Source organism: Lygodium microphyllum, chromosome 28 (assembly GCF_053477565.2).
Source record: "Lygodium microphyllum isolate KBCC chromosome 28, Lygodium_microphyllum_v1.1.10, whole genome shotgun sequence".
NCBI classification, from domain to species: Eukaryota; Viridiplantae; Streptophyta; class Polypodiopsida; order Schizaeales; family Lygodiaceae; genus Lygodium; species Lygodium microphyllum.
Window position 1 is genome coordinate 78,450,241 of NC_141162.1, and position 11,645 is coordinate 78,461,885.

The following is an 11,645-nucleotide window of genomic DNA, read 5'->3' on the forward strand; positions in this document are numbered from 1 at the left end:
ATAGAAGGTTGGCAATCTAGGTTGGGAGATGATGTGTTGAATGAAATTGAAGTACTTATCGAGAAACTTGTTCAAGAAAAATGTAACATGATCGTCATCTGACTTTGGAGAGCCAATAGTGGCGAACTCGGTAAGTAACCGCCTATATTCAGCCAGCTTGACTTTCACATCATCCCCTTCCTTAATAGAGAACTCTTGAAGCTCAAAGTCGAGATTAATGCGCCGAGTACGATCACGAGCTGCATAGCAGTCGAGAAGGTGACTCCAACGCTCTGACACGAGCGGAAAGTGCTACAATTGAGAGTGAAACTCAGGAAGCAATCCCTGCATCAACTCAACATTGGCTGTGGCGTTGCGAGCTCTCCATTGACGGATGTAATCAGGGTGAGCTTGTCGAGGGTCCGGCGTAGGCTCTAGACCAATGACGAGGTCCCAAAGACCTTGAGACTCAAGCACTTGTTGCATGAAATTAGACCAAGTGGTGAAATTTAGCCCGTTAAAACGTATCTTATCCGTGAAGGCATTCTTGGCCGTTGCAATAGGAGCAGTAGTGCTCGGAGATGGATAGTGTGAAAAAGTGTAATGTGGGTAGGATGGGGGAACGGAGTACACTTGGGAATGGACCCTAGAGTGCCCACCAGGCATGCGTATAGTGTGCAAGGTGGATCCATAGGTAGGGATGGGTTGACTAGGCATGGGTATGGTAGCCACATAAGAAACCCAAGGTGGAACGGGAATACAGGAAGCAGAAGATGGGAATCCCTATGTAGGTGTAACCCAAGGAGAGTGTGAAGATGCACCATAAGTTGATGGAAACCCCTGCGTATGAGTGGTCATGGGAGGTGTGAAGCTGGGGATAGTAAAGGGATGCCCATCACAGTCATCCCAGGAGTTACGGGTGTGCTCATGTGCTGAAAGGTAAGAGGCATTGTGTTAAAGGGTGGCATTCCCCTTAACAAAGTACCATGGTGCAAAGAGATAGAGAATGGGGTGGAGAAGGAAAATGTGCTAGGAGCGGAGATAGAAGATCCAACCCCTAGGGTATGTGATGCAGATGTGGAGTGTAATCCAAGGTTTTGGAAAGATAATGAGAGGTGTGATATAGAAGAGGGTGGGATGGGAGGGAAGTGAGAAGTGTGTGTGATATGCTTAAATGAAATAGAAGTTGTAGATGTACCTAAATTTCATCTGCTTCATGAGCACCCTCTATTGAAGTTCATATACGCAAAGCCATCCGATCCTGTACCTCAAAAGAAGAAACAGGCGAGGGTTTTGATTCATGCAACACAAAAGAATTGTACAAACCTGACATTGGACCTGACAAAGATGATGAAGATGGATCGCCAGACGTTTAGAATGCCGTATGTCCTCCATGGGCCAGCCTCACCAACCGGTCTGGATGTGGTAGCAAAACTGGTAGGAGAGGTGTAATCACCACCATACTTGTTGCGATAGTACTCCTCAAAGTCCTCCTCTATCATGTTAGTGAAATCTAGTAAAGGTGGAGTGTCGTCCTCCTCACCAAGTCCATAATGTCGTCTCAGGGCCTCCAATGATGGAGAAGCCTAATAAGACATCATAGAAACTAGAGAAGAAGGTGTCTGGGACATTGTGATTCGATTACGAGTCGTATTGTGTGCCTCGCACAAAGACTAGCTCTCCACAATATCTGCAGGATACTCTTTACAACAGCACCGGCTCTGATACCATATGAAGGAAACTGCTAGGGTTTGCACTGAGGACACACAGAGTGTACAACCACAACAAAAACACAAAGATACAGACACAGACATAGAGGGCAAAACTCAAACCCTAGACACAAAACTCAAAACTCAAACACAAACAGAAGAAGGGGGAGAGAGAACACAACTCTGAAGTGAATGAATGTTGTAAATGAATGTAAAAGTGTACAGTGTGCTCAAGGGCAGAGCAATGTTGGAGTGTGACATCCACCGAAGACGAATCCAAGTCTGTGACCACCAATCGGAGTGTAGGAGTGCTGAATAGTAAATGGCAGCAGGCTGGTCACCAAAACGCAACAGTTTGGAGGCTGGAAATTGGTAAACGCAGCAGTGTATCACTGATCGGAGACTGGAAACTGTGCACAATCTGCTGTAAACAGCAGGCTGAAACAGTGTCTAAGAGTGTTAGGGCCTGCAATGCTGAAAACGCAAGCTGGCTGACCCTGGAGATGATGGACAGCAGGCTGAACAACAGTCTGGAGCAGTCGCCAGCAGTTGAGAGCTGTCACCTACAGTAATGGACAAGCTGAAGATAATGTGGCTGCAGTCAATGATGGCTGGATAGTAGATGGAGGCGGGCTGCAGGCTGGAAACTCGGCGCCAACAGCAGCAGAGGGTGTGTGGGCTGGTGTAACCTACAAACAAGGATGATGGCCGAATAGGGGCAGCTTGTCTATTTAAAGATGTGGAAGGGCGCCCCAAAATTTAGGGTTTCCACTAAACTCTCTCAAACCGCTCCCTATTTTAGGGTTTCCACTGAACTCTCTCGAACCACTCCCGTTTTAGGGTTTTGTTCTAAAAGAGCATTTTTAGTGTGTTTTGGGGCTGTTTAAGAGGCTAATCAGCAAGTAATGCATATTTTAGCTCAACAACACACTCTTGAAAGATAGGAAAACTCCATCCTCAAATTGATCACTCAATCTTTGTAGGATACTCCTCCAAGAAAAAGCCCATTGCTTGTTTGATCCTCGAATGAATAAGGTGATTACCTAGAGAGATGTAGTTTTTGACAAGGGATGTGCAGCCCAGTGCACTGGCCTCTAAGCCAATTCATCAACCTACTTCATCAAAGATAGTGCATTTAAGCCGGGTCTACTACCCGCTCCTAACCCACATGCAAAGTCTTCTATATCGAGACCTCCTCCTAGAGAGTTGTTACCTTGCTAGTACCAGCAAACGATGCAAGATTCCAAGATCCTTGCATCTAATTTCATCCTTGCATCTAATTCCACGATCCTTGCATCTAATTTCATCCCAGAGCTTGCAACTACTACCTCATTTACGTTTGTCTTAACAGCAAATTACAGTGTACTCTGAACCCATGAGTTCATAGGAGGCTCTAAAGCATCCATAGTGGCATGAGGCCATGGAAAGAAGCTTAAGATCATTGACACAAAGTGAAACTTGGACCTTGGTGGATCGTCCAAGCCACAAGAAGGTCATGGGGACTAAGTAGATCTTTAGGACCAAAATGAAAGGTGATGTGACTTTGGATAAATACAGGGCTCGCCCTGTAGTGCAAGGTTTTCAACAAAAGCATGGCATAGATTACAAGGATACCTTCACACCCACTACGTGGTTGACATCATTCTGCCTACTAGTTGTGCTAGCCACTCACCATGGTTGGCCAATTTATCAAATGGACATCAAAATGCCTTTCTGAATGGTTATCTAGAGGAGGAAGTCTATGAGGAGCAACCTCTTGGATTTTCTCTTAGGGACCATACACATAAGGTCTTTCATTTGCAAAAAGCTCTAAACGAGCCAAAACAAGCACTATGCTTTAGAGGGGGGCAGCTATATCTTACTCCGTAGATAATTTACTTATCACAGGCTCAGATTCTGCTACCATTGCAGATATTAAGGCCCAGCTTAGTTCTACATTGGAGATAACTGACCTCGCTCAAATGTCTTATTTTTTGGCGATGGAGGTAGATAGATGTGGGATTCCATTTTTCTCTCTCAACAGAAGTATGCACTTCAGCTGGTTGAACAGTTTTGCACTTATCAGACATGGCTAAACAAACCCACATAGAACCTAGATCCAACCTACACAAATGATATGATGCAAGCCATACAAGCATATCAGAAAAACAAAATGGAAAAGACATCAGGCTCACATCCCAATCATAGAATCTGTATGGGCTCTCCCCAAAATCCTGGGTAGCAGCATGTCAGGCCACACTCCCACCAAACTGATGTCCAGAATCACCTGCTCACACCATACCACTGAGTGGGTGAGACTATCTAACAGCTTAGACCCCACGTGTGCTGATCACATAGATGTGGCACAAATGAGCCCTTGAGTCCTTTTTATAGGACTCCTTACCAGCAAAAGTAACACCTTTGGTACTAAAGCTTGCTCTTTTTGCAGTCTTTGTTTCCAGCACCTATGCATTCTGGATTCACAAGATTCGCAACTGCAGCCTACAATTTCTGTTACTGCCCATCATCTGTTAAGACGTATCTCATGGCTGCATTAGCTAGGAGTCCGCCCAAGATTAATCATGCTTTTTGTGGAAGGATTTTCCAGGCCACTGCACTCAAACCATGTGCAGCTTATTTGCACGTTGTGCTTTATTTGAATTTCATAACAGTAACTCTTCCCAGCAATATTCCAATTTGGATGACATGCTTGATGCAGTCTTCTAAGAACCACCTGCCTAAGAGGCATACAGCTTGATATTTGAATTTCACTGCAACAATGTATTCATCCACCTACAGTAAAAAGTGTGCTGAAGTGTTAAAACCAACTACAAACTTCATGTATCTGTAAGATCGTGATGCACTTGCGAGAAGCAATTTTTTATAACTTGCTGAAACCTGGAGGAAAGTTGCCACCATCACATCAATCATCATGTCTACATGTTAACATGTAAGTGCAACAAGCTCATCTCTTATGCCAAAACAACTTTGTTCACGTGACAGACAGAAAATGGCCACATTAACATCAAATATGGTGTAGACAAAACCTTCTATGAAATCTGAAAATTCCAGAAGAAAGTCATTGATCTGCTCCCTATATAAATAACTCACAGCTCCAAATCCACCAACCACTCCTACCAAAAGCAATCCTGCTACAATGGTCCCTTTCAAAGCTGTATCGCCTGAAATGAGATCACCACCATCTCCATTCCCACTTGTCTCTCTTTCCTGCCGTGAGTTTGGTTCATCAGTGGCAGTCTCAGATTGATCTATTCTTTCTTTTGCCTCCTCATTTACATGCCTGATGACATCAGTGGTACTTTCTCCAGTAATCACTTCTGTTTGAGGATCTTCTGACGATTGTGTGCTCATCAAGGGCTCATTCTGATCCAAATTTAATTTCTGATCGTCCACATTCTGCTGAGGTTCACTGATACTTCCTTTTAAAGGCGATGCATGGGCTAGAAAAAGGCGTCTGCGGAGACGAGATCGAGTGCTCTCCCTTTCGAATTGATCAGCTGAAACAATGCAAGGCCGGAATTAGCTCACTCATCTCAGTTACGCAAGACCGTAGGACATTGACAGTCCATCTTACATAAATAGACGTACGTTTCCCCAAAAAAAGTATCAGAAAAATGTACGACAGACCTGGCAGTGAAGATTTAAGCGTGCAGAGAGGAAAAACCAATGGAGGACGTTCGTGCCAAACTCTGGAGCTGGTATTCGAATGAAAGAAGGGGGAGGCCATGGCCGCCATTCCCTCACTTCAAAATGCAGAGCTAATTGTGCTGTCCAGATATAGAACAGAATCGGTCGTTCCTGCGACTCTGTAAACTGCTGCTGCTGCTTCTTCTTCTTCTTCAATCGATGTGCTTCTTCTCTTTCTTAGATTACTGCTGCTTCTTCCTTTCCTTCTTCTTCGTCTTGGTCCTCTTCTTCCTTCTCAGCACTGTCCGACTCTGTCCTGCCTGAAATCATTACAATCGCTGGATATCATCACAAAATGAATGTTTCGAGACTCGAGCCTTGCAGGAGCGTCACGGCAGAGAAGGCATGCGAGCATTCCAATGCACGCGTGGTAAGACTCTGGAGACATGGAAGTGCTGAGGCGGGCACAAATGCATTCCTCTCTGCTCAGCACCCAAATGCATTCTTCTCTTTTTCTGTTTGGAAAGAAAATCGATGCACTGTGAAAGGGCTGTTTGTGACTGAATGATCATCGTCGAGAGAAAAGAAGAGGTCTCTGCCACGTGCTCTTGCCAACACTAGAACAGACGTATGGCCAGGGATAAGGTAGATTTTCCACTCTCATCATCGATATTTTCATTAGTTTATTCATCTTTTTTCTTATTCGTTTTTTACCAGATTTTTTTAAAAGACGTTAAAGTCGTATTAAGGAAAGAAAGGGTTAAAAGTAGAAGTATAGGAGGACTTTTTATGGCTCATTCTGTTTAAATGTTACTAACATTCCTTTAGACTCGCGAGTCGCGCAAGCACTGAGGCCGGATACACACCCGGCTGTGGACGGACGCAGGGTGGAAAAAGAGGCGTCCGCTGCCCTACGTGTCAAAAGGCCATTGGGCCCGATTTTTGTGGGTGGCGAACACTTCTGGGCAGGGGATCTTCCCCGTCCCGAAATTTGGGCACGCCCACTCTACAAGACGACAACACTCTCTCCAAAAAGTGGCTTGTGAGACTGACAGGGATTGAACCCCCACCAATCCCCTCTCACCTCTCTTTCATTACCAATGGGCCAACCTCCTTTTCATAATGTTCTTAGGCACAGTTTAGTGTGTAAACATAGTAGTGGACAGCTTGCACCTCCTGTCCGTCCATAGCCTGGTGTGTAACCGGCCTGAGAATTGGGGTGTGTTTACCCTCAAGTGGGGTTGTAACTTGTAAAGTGATGGTGTTTACCTTGAGGTGCTTGTAAAGAGATGGTGCTCTCTCTCTCTCTCTCTCTCTCTCTCTCTCTCTCTCTCTCTCTCTCTCTCTCTCTCTCTCTCTCTCTCTCTCTCTCTCTCTCTCTCTCTCTCTCTCTCTCTCTCTCTCTCTCTCTCTCTCTCTCTCTCTCTCTCTCTCTCTCTCAACTCCCCCATATTAAACTATATACTCAAAAAACTCCCCCATGTTAAACTATAAACTCTAACCTTGCTTCTTGCAATATATAAACAACACACCACCCAATTGTATGGTGCTACTTTTATTCGTATGGCTTCATCCCACTACTTACGCATGATTTGAGATTTTTTATTCCTCATTCCTGCCTTGATACTACACTGCAAATTATTGTACCACTATTAGATGCTCGATTACACCCTTTGTGGAATGAATGATTCCACAAATTGTTAATGATGCCTGATGATTCTTACGCATATCATTCCATGCATGATATGGCATATTTTGGCTTACCTTGTAATCACATGATGTTTAGAGGTTGATGCATTATTTCATGTGTATATGCTTACAATCATAAGAAAGCATGAATGCCTATGGTATGGACCCAACATACTGTACCATATAGATATGTGGACATATTTTGTCTAGCAATTTCACCATGCACATCCAATCCATAACCATGCATCATACACCCATGTAGTTGCTACTGCAATGAATGCATATGCATCTCAAACATCTAGCAAAAAGGGTATGCCCCTACACCTATGTGATGCTAATCATGGCATGCTTTGTGTAGATCAACTTTCAAGCATGGGCATATATCATGACCTAGTCATGGCACCTATGGTTGTAAGCAATGCCCATCTACTAACACCCCTCCCTCCATACTGACTACAAGTGCTCGTGCGTCATGTAGGATGCAAACACAATTCCTTGATTACTTTAGATTATTAACCTCACCTCTCGTCCCTCCATCAAAGAACATTTGGTTTGTTCTTTCCCTAAGCCCATTCCATTCTATTGTAAGTAGAAAATGAAGCAAGAAAATAGAGATTTTTCTAATAGTGTAGGACAGATTATATATACTATTAACTAGACTATAAAAGAAGTTTGTCAACAACAAAAGATGATTTCACTCCATCAAAAAATCTATAATTATATATATTATAATTATAATTTATGTTACTATTGCATATTGTGTATTATATAACAAAATAACAAAATAATTATTATCTTCATAATTAGATTATTAGTGTAATGGAGTTATATATATATATATAAAATCTCTATGTATGTGTTATAATTGTATTTCATACAATGGATTTATCATTACATATTATAATTAAGTATCTATATAGAATTATAAGTATTACCTATATATAATTACATCTAACTTCCCCCACCCATTCTCTTTTACCTTATTCCCTTCCCATTGTTCTATTTTTGGTGCTTCCAAAGACGTGCTTGAGCAACCCCCACCAAAGAGTCACCTCAATCTACCACAACACACTTTCAACAATTTTCTTTAGTAGTATTCTTGGTATGGCATCCACTAAAGTAATCTCATATACGGGTTGAAGGGAATGGCAACCAAGAGTGAATGTTGATATCTGTGATGTAAACCTATTTGTTAGTTCTTACTAATATGTGGATTTATTTGGATCGTAAGTACTAGTTTGCTCCTCTATCCATATCCTAGTATACTTTTTTGGAATTATAACCCATGTACTCTATTGTGTACTATCATTTAATATAAAACAAAGTTTATTGTTTGTTGCAACATCCTAGCATTATCTTTTTGTCGCAAGTTGTATTTATAGTTAAAATATGTTATTGGGCTTCTACAAGATAATATGTTGTAAAAAATGTCTTCATATATCCAATATACAATGCTCCATGTTATGTTATACCTTTGAATTATTTTAATGACATCTTGTAACACATTAGTGCACTAGATAAGAAATTATTTGTTGAAATTAAATTTTAAACATTAATGTACCAACTTTCAAACATTCCTTAATCTTAGATATTGAAAACTTAATGAATGATGATAAAAGATTAATCCACTAATGTTTATCATTTAACATCAATGCACAAATATCCTAGCATTTAATGTATGGGTCACTAAAGCCAAAACAAAATTTTAAATACTAATTCAAACATTTTAAAATGTATTAATCAACACATTTATCACCCATGCACTGATAATCTTTCAACATCAATGAATCAATATTTTTTTAATTAATGCAATAAAAAATGCTAGAAGAATTATTGCATGGATGTTTTAACACCAATTAGAAATGCATACTAGCTAACTTGGCCAAGCCCACTAATCACACTTCATGTAGTTGGTGTCATTGCAAAGCTTGTGAGGCTACACTTTGCTTGTTTCTCCTTTTTGCAAGGAAAGAGAAGCAATGATGCTATCACACATTTGCTTCCCTTTCTTCACAAACAATAAAATAAATAGCATGAATCACCTGCACCAAAATGGCACATTCTATGTGCAATGATACATCTTTTAAAGTTCACATGCAAGCAATAAAGATAAGGTTCAAGGAGGCATAAAGAAAGAAACATATTCAATGAGAGATGACTTAGCTTTGAAGGTCATTGCATGCTATGGTCCGAACAAAAAGGTGTCCATGTCCAATAAAATTCCCTCTTGTATTTGGATGTCATTTACATATGCATCCAATAATTGTTTCTTGAAGAAGTACTTAGTTGCTCAAAGGCACACCAACACACACACTCCCCTAGGGAGGGGGAGGGGTAGGGGCGAGGATTAAGCTTCCTTATGGTCTTTCTCTAGGAGTTTTATATCCAGTATCACCTCATAGACTCCAATTTAGTAGTAGCCATATGCATCGTATAGGCTGGCCACCTACTCAATATGTTAGTCTTAGTATTAAGTTGACCATGGCAAGATAATGTGCTGCAACTTTGAAATAGGATATACCTCATCTACATTGTAAAAATATATAATTGATGATTTATTAATATTTGATCAAATTTCAACCAAAATTTGAATGCTTAGTGACAAAAGACTTATTACTATTTGATCAAATTTCAATCAAAATTTGAATGCTTGGTGACAAACTACTTATTACTATTTGATCAAATTTCAATCAAAATTTGAATGCTTCATAACAAATGACTATGGTGGTTAACTGTCCTAATGTAATTGATCATATATGGACCAAATCACATCAACCATAGTCTCACATTGCTATGTGCTTTATCATTTTCTATACTTAGAACTATCATCTTCCTTAGAGCGTATAGCTATTATGAGATTTATCCATCCCTTTGCCATGCTTCTCCTACTTGGGATTAGCAACCCCATCATCTACATGGACATTAGAGTCGTTTGAGAGACAACAGACATTGCATGCATGCAATTGCAACACAGCCCCATGTGGCACTAATCAATTTTGATTCAAAAAGATTATGGACCATTGATAAAAGGTTAAAGCATTTTGTACATTATCTTGTAAGAGAAGATTGGTGGTAGTTCTTATAACCTTTGTAAATGAGGATGGCTAAAACATTTGGAGCCATTATGTTGCACCCACAAGAGGTCTTTACTCCAAATAGAAAGAAATGTTTTCATTGACAAAAAGTCCTAGGCAAAGGTTTCTAAACCAAACACACAAAAATAAGCACTTCATGCATGTTGATAGAGATCAATAGAGACAAATTGCAAAAGAACACTATGAGCTTGTGTGTTTTTGTTGGTGGTTTCTTATTCTAGAGTTTAATTATTTGCCTCATACACTCAACTCACTTCCATTTTAGAACCACCAAATTCTAATATGTTAGCTCAACTTGTCTTTTGTTTGGGAAGTCATAAGACTATTTCTTTAAAAACATAGTAAGGCTTCTACTCAATGTGTCAAGCACATAAACCAAGTTACAATTGTGAACCTGTGTCTTTTGTTTGGGAACTCATAAGACTATTTCTTTAAAAATATAGTAAGGCTTCTACTCCAGGTGTCAAGCACATAAACCAAGTTACAATTGTGAGCCTATGTAACCCTTCTTATTGTAATACTAACTTTGTTAGCCGAAGCATAAGCACTATTTGGTGTATATGTGACATGTTGATATGGCAATTAATACACGCTGATCCTTTTCTTGTCCTTTTGCACATACTAAACTTGCATGCATAGCTTTCTTACCAATCTCTCATGCTTAAGTTTCAATCATCATGTACATGTTCAACATAATTGTTTTGTACACATGGTCCTAATATACCACTCACATACAAAATCATTAACATGGTAAACTCAATGCATTTATTTTCACACGTCTAACGATTGGCTTGCCTAATGTGGTATTAAAGAAGTGTGGTCTTATGGTATTACTTGGTTCTCACCATCTAATACCTTGGCTCTCACCATTTGATGCCTTGTCTCTAGGTTCTCACCCCATGGCTTCATTAGCTCAAGGTGTAATTCTAACATGCATCATTGACTTCTCTTCAAAGAGCATGAAACCCCATGCTCTTATGGGTATACTATTCACACATTGGGCATAGCCTCACCATAAATCTTTGTGCTATGAGGTCCTCAAATGCCATGGTGCTCCATGGAACATGTTACACACACACACACAGATATATATATATATATATATATATATATATAGAGAGAGAGAGAGAGAGAGAGAGAGAGAGAGAGAGACGTTTCTTGAAGTAAGCTAGATACATTGCTAGATTTGGCACTATAGATGTTGTTGAAGACAACAAGGCTAAGGAAGTTGAAGGTGAGAATGGTTGAACGTGTTTCCTCCCCTATTGTTACATGTGCAAGACCATCGATGCTCACCCACCTAATCAATTGTACAAAAGGTGGCACAAATAATAATTCTCATATACTAGTAGTTGCAAAAATGTAACATTAAATTTGATCTAAAATTTTTTGGCATTCAATGGTAAAAGGCAAGTTCTCCTAATGCTTTAGTGATTTAAGGTTATCAAGGTTCAAATTTGCAACTCCTCTTTCGCATTGCATACAAACATATTGACTTATCGGCAACTCACAACTCATTATAGATGCAAGATGAGAATGTAAAACA

General features: G+C 40.3%; 1 protein-coding gene across 3 annotated transcripts in view; it reads right to left on the reverse strand.

Annotated features, from left to right (window-relative positions):
* LOC148011641 (SNARE associated Golgi protein family) overlaps positions 1-5,924 on the reverse strand; it is a 28,062-nt gene extending 22,138 nt beyond the window's left edge. For 2 of the 3 annotated variants that reach the window (XR_015689357.1, XM_087670608.1), the window contains exons 1-2: positions 5,316-5,924; positions 4,715-5,185 (exon numbers count right to left, since the gene is read on the reverse strand). Coding sequence is in view for 2 of the 3 variants with exons in the window: in XM_087670608.1 (XP_087526734.1) it covers positions 4,715-5,185; positions 5,316-5,424 (580 nt within the window). In the remaining variant the exon portion in view is untranslated. The remainder of the gene's footprint in view (positions 1-4,714; positions 5,186-5,315) is intronic. The other variant, XM_087670607.1, reaches the window with a different exon arrangement.
* Positions 5,925-11,645: the final 5,721 nt, after the last annotated feature.